Source organism: Rhinolophus sinicus, chromosome 5 (genome assembly GCF_057876585.1).
Source record: "Rhinolophus sinicus isolate RSI-liver-muscle chromosome 5, RSI-T2T, whole genome shotgun sequence".
Classification (NCBI taxonomy): domain Eukaryota; kingdom Metazoa; phylum Chordata; class Mammalia; order Chiroptera; family Rhinolophidae; genus Rhinolophus; species Rhinolophus sinicus.
In genome coordinates, this window is record NC_142505.1 from 44,135,809 (window position 1) to 44,151,722 (window position 15,914).

At 46.5% G+C, this 15,914-nt stretch overlaps 1 protein-coding gene across 5 annotated transcripts in view; it reads left to right on the forward strand.

Moving 5' to 3' along the window:
- The window catches only part of SRGAP3 (SLIT-ROBO Rho GTPase activating protein 3), a 234,268-nt gene that overhangs the window by 177,781 nt on the left and 40,573 nt on the right, over positions 1 to 15,914 (forward strand). For 3 of the 5 annotated variants that reach the window (XM_019748291.3, XM_019748295.3, XM_074313046.2), the window contains 3 exons: positions 6,334 to 6,361; positions 8,902 to 8,988; positions 14,953 to 14,983. In XM_019748291.3, coding sequence (XP_019603850.2) covers positions 6,334 to 6,361; positions 8,902 to 8,988; positions 14,953 to 14,983 — 146 coding nt within the window. Of the gene's footprint in view, positions 1 to 6,333; positions 6,362 to 8,901; positions 8,989 to 11,374; positions 11,478 to 14,952; positions 14,984 to 15,914 lie in introns of all 5 variants that reach the window. The other 2 variants (XM_019748293.3, XM_019748294.3) reach the window with 2 other exon arrangements.

Sequence of the window (15,914 nt, forward strand, 5' to 3'; positions counted from 1 at the left end):
AAGGACACATGGGGGCCCAGGAAATAGGGGGCCAACAGGAGAGAGATGAAGGGAATTTCCAAGGTGACGATGCCAGTCGATCCCGAGGTGACAGCTGAGGCAGGCCTAGAGGTCACCCAGGAGATTTTGGGGGCAGGAAGAGCGTTACAGGATAAGCTGTGTGGGGCATGGGACTGGCGTTCACGGGCTGTCAGGTGTTTGCACCCAGAGCGTGTTTGGGCCCTTCACTGTCTTCTCTCTTAGCGTACATAGCCTCGTGGCTGTGCTCTGGCCACACGACACTCCCTAATACTGTCCACTTGGCAACTATCAAGCAGGCTGCCAGGATCTGCAGATGGTTGGCATTTGTGAGCACTGTGCACTAGAGGAAACAGCCCCAAAGCACGTAGCATCTAGCCGGGAGACAATTCATGAATTCATAAAAAACCAAGTAACGATCGCATTGTTGCACAGAAGTACTGGATGAACTACCAAATGCATAGGACACACTCTGAGGGCTGTGAGTCAGAAGAGGAAGGATCACCGCGGGCCCAGGAGTGCTGGAAAAGCTTCACAGATGAATAGCTAGGGCTTGACAACTAATCCCAATGGAAAATTTTCAGTCAATTTCACTGACATATAAGTTGTATACAATAAGATGCACCCATGTTATGTGTAGAAATCAGTCTTGATGAACGTATGCACCCAGGAATAATAACCACTCCCATCAAGATATAGAACGTCTCCATCACCCCAAAGTTCCCTTGTGCCTCTTGGCAGCCGGTCCCCCTATTCTCCACCCCAAGCAACCACGGGTCTGATCTCTATCACTATACTTTAGTTTTCTGTTCTAGCTGGTGAGAGCTAGGGAACGTTGGGGGGGATAGAAAAGTTCTGTATCCTGATTTGGGTGATGGTTGTACATGGGTATATTCATTTGTCACAACTCATTGACTGGGGGGTCAGAGTGGAGAAGAGTGAGTCGCAACGAGCCTTTTCTTCATTTGCCCCCACCCCTCTACATTCTGCCTATCCTGACACGTCAGTATTGGGCTAGGTGCATGGGGCCATGCAGGAGTGTGGGTAACAAAGAGCGAACCTTTTTGCAAGAATGGAGCAAAAAGGAAGAGACAGAAAGTCCTAGAGAGGAGTTCGGGTGAACGTGTGATTGAGGCAGTCTCCACGACTAACATTAAAGAGGAAGACTGCTTTTTATAGTCGCAGGGCCGAGGGCTGGGGGGCTGTTTCTCATGGGCCATGTAACAAAAGGCAGGTCCCTGTGAGTCCGTGGCTACTTATAATTTCAAAGTCAGATGCCGTGGATGTAGAAAACTAGATGTTTTTCTAAAGAGTAAGAGCCCAGATGAGAAAGTGCTTCTCTCCAGCTCCTCCATGAGCATTCTCAGATGCAATCTTTTATGACTGCCCTGCCCTGAATGGCCTTCGTAAAATAATACTAATTAGTTTTGGTTGGCATAACTCCTGACTCATCTGGTCTTCCAAGTGGATTTAGCCCTCAGCTACACCTTGCTCTGAGATGTGATTTACCAGTCCTTCTTCTGAGTTCTGAGCTAAATAGCAACCCAAAACTGCAGGAAAACGCAGCTTCAGAAAGTATAAGGGCTGATAAGAAAGAGCCATTGGAATAGCCGTAGTCCTGTTTTCTAGTAAGCCAGCCATGGAAAAGCCTCGTGTGCTTCTTTTGATACTGGTCTTATTAGACTAGTCAATTCTGGGAGAAATTTTTTAGTAAAATTTTGGTTTTAGATTAGTTTTAGATTTATGGAAATGTTGCAAAGGTAGTGCAGAGGTCCCGAGTACTTCATGCCCAATTTCCCCTATTATTAACATCTTACCTTAGTATGGTGTACTTGTCATAATTAGTGACTATTCGTGCGTTTTTATTAACTAAAGTTAACAAGTTACGGAATTACTGAAAAAAACTGAAGCTGAGACCAACTCTTTAGTCATTTGTGTATGTCCCTTGCACGATACAGGCATATGTGGATTCTTAGGGTCTTGGGTGAAAAGGGGGAATTTGCAAGCAGGAGAATTTTTACTGACTTAGATTGATAAAATGCTTGCCCATTGGGCAAGGGGGTCATGGAATGAGCAGGCCAAAGAGGTTTCAGAATTTGGGCTCATTCATTCTTCCGAGTGCTGACAGATGACTCACCTTACCTGAGCACGCTGACTCTTGCATTCAGTAGAAAGCCCTTCTAAGAATGGGGCCAGGGTAGGGTTATACCTGCATCAATGGCCTTTTTATGTCATCTGAGGGCTATTTTGTATGGCAAGGAACAAGCTGGGAGTTTTGAAAACAGGTGAGAAATGTGAGGCCAAGTGGAATATTTTGACCGAAAAGACGCAAGTTTTTTTTTGTTTTGTTTTGTTTTTAAATGAAATAACGTATCATGTTGAATGCCTCAATTTCTCTCAAGTACTCTTGCCAGCAATGCTGAAAGAAACCACAAGTTAGAAGAAACAAAAACTTTTGGGTCACCTTCACTTTGAACATGACTGACCCCAGGTACACAAGTCAAAAAACTTCTCAGTACCCCTCAAATTGGCATTTTTGTTACAGTGATATCATTGCCACGTCTTGGGAACAAGAGCTCCCATCCTTGTAGGCCTTTGGCTGTTGCTATGTTGTTTTATTGGCCAGAGAATTCTTCCTTTATCATCTCTGAGTCTGAGATCTCTGACCTTTTTATTGCTCTGGGTAGTCTGTAAGCTCCAGGGCTTACACTCGAGCTATGGGTGATTTTTCAATTTACTAAAGTCCCTCAAGGAGGAATAGTGCATTGTCTATAAAAGAGATGGGACATAACCTTTTCAGGCCAAGATTTAATAGCCCATTACAGAGCAAAATGTCCACCAGGACCAGACAGTCTGACCTTCTAGAAAATGACTGAGCCACCAACTATAAAATATTTTTTCAATCCTAACAGGTCTCACAATAGAAAGGGCAGAACATTTTTTGATTTGTGATATTTGTTAGAAGGTGAGACTAGACTCAAAAAGATGTTGGTAATGGGGTTCTTGAGAGTAGAAGGTGGTTTAGAGCTGAAAAAGCATAGGTTAGATTCCTGGTCAGAGGGAAGTCTGCCTCCCGTGTGCTGGCATGTCACTGCAGGACCGAAACCCTTTGATTCCTCCCTCCCCACTTCTTCCTTCCCTGCCCATCTGTCCATTCATCTGCCCACTGTGCTTGGCCAGGACTAGGGGTACCGTGTATACAAGACATAAGGTCCCTGCCTTCTTAGAGAAGAGACACTTCAAACAGTAAAACTACTAAATAGAGAATTATAACCATGGTAAGTGCCACGAGCGGGCTGAGATAGAGAACAGTTGTGTGTGGGGCTCAGGGAGTGATGGGGGTACCTGCTCTAGGTTGGGTGATCAGAAAGGCCTCTGGGGGGTGCCATTTAAGCTGAACCTGAAGAAGGAGAAGGCGTCAGCCACGTGAAAAACTGGGGGAAGAGTGGGGCAGAGGGCACAGCATGGGCAAAGGTGGGAAGGAATGTGATGAGGCAGAACTGAAAGGAGGCAGGTGTGCCTGGACCATAGTGAGCACATGGAGGACGGGACGGTTTGGAACGAGAGGATGTCCGCAGGCAACTCCTCCTCGGTCCCCATTGTGAGTCAGAGCTGCACAGCTGACGGCAGCCCTGAGGGGAACGGTGTGCATTATACTCAGTGCAGGCCACGGGCTCACCCCTCCCGTGGGTTGCCAGCGGCTGTAACTCAGGGTCTTGGGTCTACGTGAGAATTTACCTCAAATTGGTGTCTGGTGGGAATTTGCCCCACACCCCAGATACACAATCAAGTGAAGCAGAAGTTAGTTTTAACTAACTTTTCTCCTTTCTTGCTTTGGTCTTTGACTCCAATGCAACCAACTGCAGTCACTCTTGCAACTGCTTGTGGCTTTAGCCAGGAATTAAATTGTTTGCTCATTCACTCCAAGTTTTATGTTCAGAATTCTATTACTCTCTTCCTGCCCTCAGTTCATTCAGCCATTGTTTTCTGTAGAGAAAATAAATGTTTTGCTTTTTCTTCTAAAAAGTCCCGTCGTATGAATGCTGGATGGGATTCTAGCACCTAGAGCTCTGCTCTCCAATATGGTGGCCGCCAGCGACATGTGGCTATTGAGCACTGGAAGCTCAATAGCTAGTCTGAATTGAGATGTATAAAATGAGCACCAGATTTCTGAGTTAGTTCCCCCCAAAAGTATACAAAGTATCTTATTCATTTTTATATTGATATATATATATATATATAGAAATGATAATATTTTTGATATATCAGGTGAAATACAATATAGTATTAAAATTAATCTCACCTGTTTCTTTTCCTTTTTGTAATGTGGCTACTAGAAATTGTGGCTTGCATTGTATTCTGTTAGACAGCACTGACCTAGAGGTTCTCCACTGCTCTGTAAATGGACTGAAGTACTAAATCATTGCTCTATGGATGGACTTCCAAAGCGTTATGTCAAGTGAAAGAAGCCAAATGCAAAAGACCACAGACTGTATGAGTCCATTTTTAGGAAACGTCTAGAATAAGCAGATCTATAGAGACAGGGAGTGGATTAGTGATTTCCAGGGGCTTAAGGTGGGAAGAGGGAGGCACTGTCATTTGGCACAAGGTGTCTTTCTTGTGAGATGGAAATGTTCTAAAACTTAATTGTGGGTGCAGCTGCACATCTTTGAACAGTAACTAAAAATCCTTGAATTATACATTTCAAATCGGTGAATTTTATGATATGTAAATTATACCTCAATACAGCTGTTAAAACTGAAAAAAGAGGACAGTGGATATTCTGGAATTCCAGGGAAATGTTACGATCTGGAGATAAGATTAGGAGGTCCTCAGTAAGCGTTTGAGATCACTTATGAAGGTTCACAGAAAGAGGAGATGTGGGGTTGCACCCGGGGGGCATTCCAACATTTGGAGGTTAGAGATTGGGCAGATGAGGAAGGGATGGCAGGATAAACTGGGGAACAGCCTGTAGGGCAGGAAGGATGCCTGGAAAGTGTGGAGCCATGACAATCAAGAGGAGAAAGCCTTATACGAAGAAGGGAGCAATGAACTGAGTTGACGGGTGCTGAGAAGTCAGATAAGAGCAGAGAAGACACTGGATTCAGCCACACAGAGGAGTCTCTGTGAAGTGGTGAGGACAGATGCCAACTGCAATGGGGAGAGGGGAAGACCTATGGTGACTCTGGACAGCTCCTTCAGGAAGTTCTGCTGTAAAAGGGGAGCTCAGAAAGTGGGGGTGTAGTTGGTGAAATGGGGCAGGGGAGGTTTAAAAGCTAGGTTATACATATCCAGAACATGTTTGTATGCTGATGGAAATGATCTGGAAGGGAGATTGGTGATGCTCGAGAGACGGAAGGCACTTGCAGGAACAGAGTCCCTGAGGTGGGACCCAGAGCACAGGGAGAAGGTCTGGGCTTTGGCAGAGGCCAGGTGCTTCCTTCAGAGTACCAGGAGGTAGCTGGTGAGTGGGTGGGTGCAGGTAGGTGGTGGGTCTTTTGGAGGCACACAGGAGGTCCGTCTTAATAACTTTTCTTTTCCACTGAAGGAAGTGAGCAGGTTTTCAGCTGAGAATGAAGGGAGGGGGGTGGGAGGGGGGTGGCAAGGTTGAGGAACAACCAGAAGGAGTCTTGTGGCTAGTACCCTTCAGGGCCAGGCATGTGACAGATGCTCCATAAACCATTGTTGATATAAAGCAATGCATGAGTCATTTGGCTCTGGTATGCTAGAAGGAATTACCTGGGGTGCTTGTTAAAATGCAGATTTAGCTGAAGTTGAACAATAATGAATGTCAACTATAATTTTACATATATAGTTACAAGAAGCGGAGTACAACATTAGGAATAGAGACTGGAAATGTAATGGCTGATGTAGTGCATGAGGGAGGGGTTTGTCACTGTGTGAGGGATATAAATGATAAATGTCTAACTATTACATTGTTTTGTGCACCTGAAACTAATTAAAAATGCAGATTTCTGCGTTCTTAGATATACTGATTCAGGAGGCTCATGGGAGAGCTCAGAAATCTGTTTTTAACCAGGGCCCCAGGTGATTCTGCTGCAGTTGGCAGGCTGTAGTGTGAGAACAACTGAAAATAATGTAAAAAATGCAATGTATGTGAAGACAGCTCTACTAACAGGAGGTGCTGCGGATTTACTAAGAGGCACTTCTTCCCAACAGACCATACCTTAGGCATGATTCAGTTCTCTAGTTCACAAAAAATTAATACCAGTTGTTTTACTGTTTTTAGAAAAAGATGAATGTTCTCTGGTTAAACAACAACAACTAAACGTCAATATCTATTTTACTTTGTAGGGGAGAGAGCAGAATGTGGCACAACCAGGTAAGAGCTGGGGATCTTGCTTCTCTCACCTGCTGCCCTGATGTGGGGAGTGGGATGAGATGGGAAGAGCAGGAGAGGAGGGAAGTGGGGGAAGACAGACACTGCTGAGAGCTCAGACAGCCTGGGGTATTCTTAGAGGGGGACAGCTCTTCACCACTGTCCCGAGATGGGGTGGGGGGTGGCTGCGCTGAGCGGGAAGGGAAATGTGCTGTTTCAGCTGCTCTACTAGTTCTTGCCTTAGACTGAAGCCAGGCCACCTCCAGGCTGGTGATGGGGAGGGGGCTTTCAGAGCTGTGTGTCAGTGGGGTGTCCCCCCACTCCGTTGCACTATCCATCAAGTAGGACAGTAATATATACTGCAGCGTGGCAGAGGGCAACCAGTAGAGACCAGAGGCTGTGGGGTAGCTGTTGACCTCTCTCCTCATCTGTTATATGACTGCTGAGCAAACTGCCCAGCCGAGGCAGAAGCCCCAGCCCAGGGTCCCCATTTGCCCAGGCTTTGGACTTGGCTGGAATTGCACACATTTGGGCATACGCATGCGCATACCCACATAAGCGTGGGCAGATGACCCTACTGCCCGGACCCTAGCTTTGGACCTCAGCGGCACTTGGATGGACTGATGGGGCGTCCCTTGCTGGGCAAAATAACAAACGGGCAACTTCTGCTTTCTCTCCAGCTTGCTCATTTCCCTTTGCGCTTTTTCCCTGAGCAGACCAGAGCCAGTGAACACTTTCCACTCAGCAGCTGATAGCTGACAGGCTGACTTTCAGCAACTGAGCCTTCCCTCTCCTTTCAGAGACTGTAGATCCATAAGCAGCCCTGTCATTGCCCAGGTTGTTCTTAGAGCCCATCTGTTTCTGAGTTCCCCGCAATAGCTCTCCCACTGCCCGACATGCATTCGGCTGTGGTCCAGAGGCCTGCACTTTCCATCAGGTGGCAATCGAGAGCTACCTTTTGCCTCGTTCTGGGCCCAGCAACCCGATGACATCCTCTTACAAATTCTTCTCAGTGACCCCGAATCCTGGAAAGCTGTCATACTTGACAAGAGGGAGGATGAACCCTTAACCCTCTCCTCATCGGGAAGGGAGTTGGCTGGGAAGAGGCTTAGAAAAAAACTCTAAGGTTTTCAGTTTGCGGGGCCCAGGATAACAGAGACTGAGAGCTCTCTGGAAGCTTAGCCTGTGCAACTGTTCTTCTGGACCCAGCAATCTAGGAACGTCAGGATGATTCCTAATGCCTGCTGAGGCCCTTCCAGCACACAGGCAAGCAGGTGTGCAGGGTCACTTTCTAAGAACCTTTTAGAAACAAATCCCTGATTGATTGATTGGTTGATTGATTGATTTTGGCAAGAGGTTGTTGTTATAGTACCAAAACAACAGAAGTCACATTTTACACCAAAGTCTGCAACTAGTGAAACAGATGGGGGACAAAATGAGCCGTCCTTCACCTCCTCTTAATTCCTAGAACCTACGTGGGAGAAGATTATTCCAGCAGGTCGCAGGAGAGATCTGTAATGAAATCCTTGGCTGCGTCCCAGGGCCTACCTCAGGGAAAAGTTGAGGGGTTTTTTTTGTTTGTTTGTTTATTTTGTTTTAATAAGGTCCACTGAGAGGTTGCCTTCCATGCCCTCTTTGACCCAGGGCTTGGGAAATCCAAACTAGGATGACCAGACCTCCCACTTAGATACAGTGCAGCCATCTGTACTCTGGCCCTTGGCCAGGGTCAGAGCTTACTGGGTTAGTAAACTAAAAGCTTCCCCTTCCTTCCAAAAATCATTTTTAACGTGTACAATGAATTGTCAACTTGGAAATGGTTTTTAAATTAATCTGAAAGGCCCTGGGTGAGATGACTCTATACTGTGGCGCTCTGTGTCTTCCATAGTTTCCCCCACACAGTGTCATTGTGGACAATCGTTTGTGCATGTCCCCTCAGGCAAGTTTCTGCTGTCCTCGTATAGATGGACCAGTTTTTGCACATGGGCTGCAACACGTTGTATTTTTCTCACACTTAAGACCCTCATCTTAGAATAGCCCAAATTTATAATAACTCTGTAATTTAGGTTGAACAGAAACAATATTGCACTTGAAGAGTGGATGGTAAATGTCAAAGCCAGATGCAAACATGAGGTTTGATTATGGATATTCAAACTAAAGACTGGCTACCCTAACCCAGGTTGATTTCCCCCCATGGTTTGAATTAGAGGTGAAATCACTGGAGATTTCTGCCCAAACAGATGCAACCCAATGCACAGCCTCCGAGAGTCTGACCACCACTGAAATACAATATGGCTGCTATTTTGGACATTGACACCCATGTCTGTTGGGTTGATTAGGGGAGATTTTAATCACTGTCCTTTTGGTCATAGAAAAGTTTTGAGGCCAATTCCTGTGTTGCAAATGTATGTTAACTTTTATCTTGGTTGAAAGGCAGAAAGGGGACATTGGTCTCTGGTTTCTCTTTCTTCCTCTCCGTGGCTTTCTCCGTTCCTGTTTTCCCTGCCTCTCTTTCTTTCTTTCCTTTTTGCTGTGCAACTGAGCAGCAGAAGAGATGGAAGGCTTAGGCTGCCCCACTTTCCTTGGCTGAGCTGCCCCCCTGCTCCCCACTTTGTGCCCCACCCAGCATTTCAGTAAGTCGGTATCGATTTGATGTCATGCAAAGTTGGGATAGCTACGTTTCCTTGTCAGAGATTCGTCAGTACACAGAGCACCACGCAAAGAAAGAAACCCTGGTGTGATTCCAACAGTCCTTTGCTTTCTGGATTGGGCAGGAGAAATGGGAAAAAATATCTTATTTTCCCTTTATTACATTTTGTAAACTTAAAGAAAATCCTTAGGACTTATTTTAAGGAAACCCATCCATTGGGCACCAAGACTTTTTGATATTGGGTGTCCTGCATTAAGGGTCTCTGTGCTTGCTGGCCATGGGAATTTAATAGATAATTTAACGCTATTGCTGGATATTCTGTGATAAAATAAAGTTCCAAATTTCACACTCACACCGGAACCTGGAGTAGGAAGAGCTGAATTCTATTCCCATGACCTTGGACAAGTTTCTTAATCTCTCCTCAGCTCATTTGCCTTACGTCTAAAATGGGTTTACTAATTCTTGCCTACCTCACGGGGTTGTAGTGAGGGTATCATGCAACATGAGGTAAGCAAATAATCTGAGAAAGGTAAAAAACAATCACCCAAAATGCTATGAAAACAAGGTGGCGAAGTTGTTATCCTCAAGTTATTCTTAATTCCAAGACTCAAAATCTATGACCTTATGTCACATTTTGGCACTCTCTTTTGGCATTTGGAAATTCAAAATCAGATCTGTTGTAAGAAATATCACTCCCACATACGCACATGCTCAAAAAATAAGTAACTTACGAAAAAGAAATGACACGGACTTAGCTAACCAAATTGACGAAAGAGCCAAGATGGGCTTGAAATCATCTTGCCTGTTTTTTTGTTTTTTTTTAATTGGTCTGTGCTGTTATTTTGGTTCCAGTGTTTGGGTGGCATGATATTTGGATTCAACTCTGTCTTTGCCCATGCATGTCCTGGAGCTAGCAGCATTTGCTCAGTACTCAAACGCCGAGGAGAAGTTGGTTAGAGTTTCCAGGATGGCTGGGCTACTGAAGGAGACATGTACAATGAGGCCAGTGAGCAGAAGCAGCATGACTCTCCTTCACCTTGATTGGCTCCAAAGTCTATAAGGTTGCTTACCCAGTCATAGAAATCAATCCAGACCTGGGGGACTAGGTCTTTGCTTGTCATGTGTGGACATTATCTGTGCCAGACTGGGTCCCCACTTGTTGCTCCCCAAATTGCGAACCAAGCCATTTGAAAATGAACTGCCTCTCTTGGTGAGGGGCCTTCCTCCTAACTTCAGAGCCCTTTGCCCTGGAAGGCTGGCAGCATTGAGTCACGCCAACTTGGGTGATGAAAGATGAGCAAATAAGCCAACACAGGCATATGCATGGTGAGCCACTTTGGAAACTGGTCCAGTGTCTGTGGCTGTTTCACTGTCCCTGGTGAACTGTGGTGTGGTTTCCTCTCCCTGTAGCCAAGACTGGAGCACAGGGAATGGAGATCCTAAAGCAAAGCAAGACACTTTCAACCTGGCCCGCTGGGTCCCCTGGCAAGGGTTAATGGGAAGGGTGTGTCATTGGCTGGAGATGGAGAAGTGCCTGAAGGCTCCATGACTGGCCTGGTGGGAAAAAATCTTGGATTTAGAGCCAAAGAGGCCTGAGTTTGGGGCTTCGCTCTGCCCATTCCCCTCTCTAGGCCTCAGTTTTTGCCTTTTTAAAATGAGGCCATCTATACAGGGTTGAGCTGATGTTAAGTGTGGTAATGGCTTTGGAAGCACTTTAATCAAAGTGTACTTGACTAAAGAACAGGGTATAATCATCCTTGGTTACGCCAGGACCCCAAAGAAGCTGCAGCCTCCCTCTTGGCATCAGTTTCTTCATCTCAAAAATGAGAATAATAATTGCCTGGCTCTTAGATCGATGAAATAAAGATTAGTCAAGTGCATTTGAAATGCCAAGAGGCATTAGGAAAATCAGTGCCCTGGTACATTGGGAGTTGAGACTTGGTAATGAACTTAAGCCAAAATAATGAAAATTAACCCTTCCAATCAATCATCTTTGGAAGTCTCTTGCTTTCTCAGGCTATAGATTCCATCTCTCTCCCCTGATTCCCCCTCCATCTGGTCAGCTTTGCAGGATGACAGCCTCTGATTGGAGTTTCAGCCGTTTCTTGGGCATGTACTGTTTCCTTCCTATGATTTAGAATGCATTTGTGTTATACGAGTGTTGCTCCTGCCTGACATTGTGGGTAAATTAAGACCCCCTAAACATCCAAAGGACTTCAGATGGAGCATTGGACGCCAAGGTGCTGGGGGTTCAGGGGCTCCATTTGCATTTTGTGTTCTTCTCCAGTTGTGGGTTTACAGAGCATCTTTCCCAGTTGTATGTTTACATTGGTTGCTTTCTTGATTTCTTTTGTTCCATTTTCCCCTAGGCCCCCCTGTCTTCCCCCTAAACCACAGAAAATGAGGAGACCTAGGCCTCTCTCAGTGTGTAGCCATAAACTATTTAACGGCTGTATGGAAGCGTTCATTAAGGTACTTGCTGGGGAGCCACAGAGTCCGCGAATGCCCCCGATGTAATGGCAGCCTTTCTTCTCCTCCCCTCGGCCGACAGCCCTGCCCCAACCTACTGGAACTTTCAATCTGTGCCCTCAGCCAGACCCTATGGCGAGCTAGTTCCGCCCTGCAGCCTGCACTTAGCTTCAGTGAGGGCTTCTAATCAGAGCTTCTTTTATCTCTGACCAGTTGCTGCTAAGTGCCTCCCCGTGATTCTCAAGGTTAAGATCATGAAGAAATCCGGTGAAGTCCAAGTGGGGTTGCAGTGCCAGCGCACTGGTTCTTGGCATCCACGCTTTGTTGCTTCAGAAACTGTGGTCCTAACTAGCTCGAGGGACAGTTAGAGAACCCCCCTACTTCATTTCACGCCCAAGAGGAGATTGGCTGGAAGCAACAAAAAGAAAATCCCTGAGGGCAAAAGCACATTTTTATATGTGTTTTTTATTTATTTGTTTTTTTAGTTAATAATATACCAGCAAAGGAAGCACATAAAATTTGTTTGAGAGAAAACCCTCCTACCTAGTTTTGCTTCTTGTTAGGCAGTTTGGGAGAAGGAAGAGCTAAGCCTGTCCCTTTAGAATTCCAGGTTAACACTTTACATCTTAAACTAAAAACAAAAACGTTTCCACTAGGTGAGTTTCCCCTTTCTTGCTTCTTGGATGCAAAGGGTATAGGATCAAGCCATGTCAGATAGAATGGCTCAGGCACATTAAGATGACGGTGGAGTTGAAAAGGGCAGCAGGTGGGGAAGAGACTGAAGAGGAGGAGATGCACTCGTAACACTAGGGGGAGAAGGAGAGAAGGTCCCTGCCAGTTATTTCAGAGCCCACTACCGTCTAATGAAGGTGCTTTCTGCAGAAAGGAAGCCTGGTGTCAATCTGGAGAGACGTGAAGGCTCTTGGGCTTGGCTGACGAGCCTGGAGCGGTGCAGGCTGCCCATCTTCACACGGTGCGCCCAGCACTTGCAGCAGAGGGAGGAATTGGCACCGCAGCTTGGGTCTCAGGACTGTCTGCCTCTGGGCGGAGCTCTGGGGAAGGGACCGTGGGGCAAAGGGAAAGTAGAACAGGAGGGCACAAGATAAGACTTCCCAGGGGTGGGAACAGCAAGAGCTGCTAAATTTAAAATACCTCAGAGGACTGAGGCTTGGAGGGTCCCAAAAGGAGGGGTGCTGCTGTGTGCATCGGGGTAGAGGTACTGTCTGGAGGTAACCCCGAGTGCACACTGCCATCCAACAGGTCATGGGAGGATGGGGCCATGTCAAAAGGGTCCTTCTTTCTTTAGCCTCCCTTGTCTCTCCGCCAAGGCTTTCTTCTCATTCACCCTCGCCCTCAGAAAAGCCACTCTCCATAACTGAGCGGGGACTGAAAGGCATGTAAGCTATTTTCCCTGCCCTCACGGAGCTTATAGTTGGGAGTGTTATAGTTGTTATAGTTGGTATAGTGTTAGTTGGGAGGATTTCAACACAGAAAGCTGAAAGTGGAAGGCGATTCAAATGAGCCCTCCGTGAATTCTCACCATGGAAATAAGTTCTGTGAGAGCTCAGGGCAAGAAGAGCTCTGAGTAGCAGGGCCCAGGAGGCTTCTGGCGGGGCTTTGAAGGAAGAGGAAGAATACAGTGGAGGAGGGGAGCATAGAGGAGTCCCTGGAAGGGGGAACAGAATGAATGAAGGCTCAGAGACAGGGACACCTCTGATCTGCTCAGCTCTTTGAAAATGGGTTATCAGTGAGGAGCTGACTCTTCGCTGACAGCATTTGAAAGTTCGGTGTTCTGTTGAATGAAAGAGTCTCTTACTAGAGCACTCCTACCCAGCATGTGTGATTATCAAGTATTCCTACTTTATTCCTCCCGTCAAACACATCAGAATTTCTTCAACGGTATGAGGGTTGGCCCCTTAGAAGTAGTCACCTTGGGCAGTCACTTTCTTTTTCTAAGGACATAGGCAGCTATTGCTTCAGCGTGTCAGTCTTCCTTAGAGCCTGCAGCATGTCCCTTGTCAGTGGTGCCAAGCTTTGTATTAGAATGGACATCCTGGTCTTTGGAATGAGAAGCGCCATTCAAAGCTCAGCTTTGCAATGCCACCCAGGGAACAAAATGGCAAGAGGTGTATGCAGCTTAAGGCTGGTGGACCTGCCCTGAAAAGAGGTCCCCAACAGGCATAACTCAGAACACTGAGCAGTAGCTCATTGTTAAAATAAGTGCATAGCCTCCTCAGGGACTATCGGACTGAAGAAGAAAAAGTTACGTTTGTTAAACGATTGCATTTCTGTATAGTCACACAGTACTTATGCCATATACTATCAGTGCAGTTCAGCAAACTCTTCTGCACGCCTAGTGTGAACGAGGCAGTGCACCTACCAACTTGCATGCACTGGCTCTTACTCTCAAGGACTGTTAACTTTCAGGAAATGAAAAGGCAGTCTAATATAGTCAGTCCTTCAACCTGTGTGAACAGAATTTAATTTTCTCTTATGAGTCACATGCTATCTGGACAAACATTGTGCATGGACTAAGCATCCCCAACTTTGAAATGCCAAACCTGTGAAAAGTTTTCCCATAAAATCACATCACTGGGATTCCATGATTAGGATGGTTTAGAGGGACAAGGACGCATCCCCCCTGCCCCCTAGAGCCTGAGCCACTGCACATATGGGAAGAAAGAACAGACAGGGCTCCCTGAAACTGGGCAGCTTCAGTGGCTTTTGTGACAGCAGAGGCACGATTGAGAAGGCACTCTGACTCTCTATTGCCTCCCTCCTCTGGGCCTTTCTCAGCTTTTGGGTTCCCTGAGGTGTGCTCAGTGTTCGCGTGAGGGTCGGGATAGGAAGGAGAGCAAAGCCACGCGGATACCCAGGAAAAACTACCCAGTGTGTTTGGTAAGGAAGCACGAGAAGCTGTTTGGAATTTGGAATCAGGTGGAATCCTGTTGGATCCTATCCAGAGAGCACGTGATAAACACGATCTTGGTAAAATTAGCTTTGTGCCAAGAAGGAGGCTTCCTGAGCTGGACGGCAGGGACAGCGTTACAGTAGAGCCATGAGGGCGTGTGTCCCTCCGTTCTGTGGGCAGCTGGGCTAACCTGAAGGGCTCTTGCCCGTTGGTGAAGAAAGAGCCCCCGTGTTGAAGAGAAGCCAGACATGGGATGAGGAGAGGGTTCAGTGCGCACCACTGCTGCTTTTTGACAAGGACTGAAGGAGACCCCCATGTCACCCGGTGTCCAAGGCAGCCACCCTGGAAGGCTGGCTGGGGCAGGGTCCAGAGCTCCCGTGAGGCCCTGAGACCCAGGGGTCCCTTCTCAGGGCAGGCTGGCTGGCAGTCTCCCCAGAACCTTTGCTGGTTGCCATTTCATTTCGGCGTTCACGGACTCTGAAGGATCTGCTTACTCTAACTGATCTTACTCCTGCATAATCTTTTCTTTTTCTCCTGCTCTGCTGCCTGTTTATGTTTTGTTATCAGAGGAAGAAGAAATGCTCGAACCAGGAACCAGGTATTTACTAGAAAGGTCCGTTAGCCCCATTCAGCTGGATCGAACCTGTCTTTAGTACTGACTTCCAGGACAAGGCCCACCTTACCTGTTGCCAGTGGGTCTGTTTTATTATTCTCTTTCTGACCACCATTAATCAAGAAAATAATTTACAGGTGGGGGTGTGGAGAGCCACAAAAACATCCAAATTCATGGTTTTTCTCTGTCCCTTTGCAAGAGCATATTACATAGGCCTTATTGTTTTCTCACCTTCTGAGGAGGCTAGTAATTTAATTTGGCCCCTTTTAAAGAATGTTTAAAAAAGACTTTGTGCTCTTTGCTGACCTGAAAAGCATAGAGGCCAACCAATCATAGAATCCAAACGAAAATTACCCCTTGCCCAGCCCTTTGTGGCCATGGGCCCGTCTAGGAAAATGAAATTGAAAGTACATTCACACCCCAGATGTCTGTGTTTCCAACTGCATCTTACTCAGCCTTTTTGTCTAAGATCGGCCACTCAATGGTCAAGGGCTGACATTAGCTATTTCTAGAACACTTGCTTTCAACATGTTTGCTGTTAAACAAAGTATCTGTCTGGATGTTTAGGTCGTAATATCATGAGTAGAACTGGTCTTTCCTTCTCAGAGCTCAAAAGGACCGCTGGGGCCAGTCTTGCTTCTCCCATAGTGTGTTCTTCTTAATTCTGGCATCAGGTACTGCAGTCCTAGGAGGCCTTGGTCCTGCTTTTTCACCCATGCGCACTGGGAGAGTAGGATTGAGTTGGGGCAAAGTGGAGTGGGAGACAGAGAACTCTGACGGACTCCAGCCCCCTCCCTGCGGTGGGTTCCCTCCCCTTCCAGATACGCCCATCAAGCCTCCTGAGCCCTGATTCCTTCCCAGCTGAGTAAGAAGAGCATTTCTTTAAAATTATCACAGCTATGCCTTTTTCTGCACA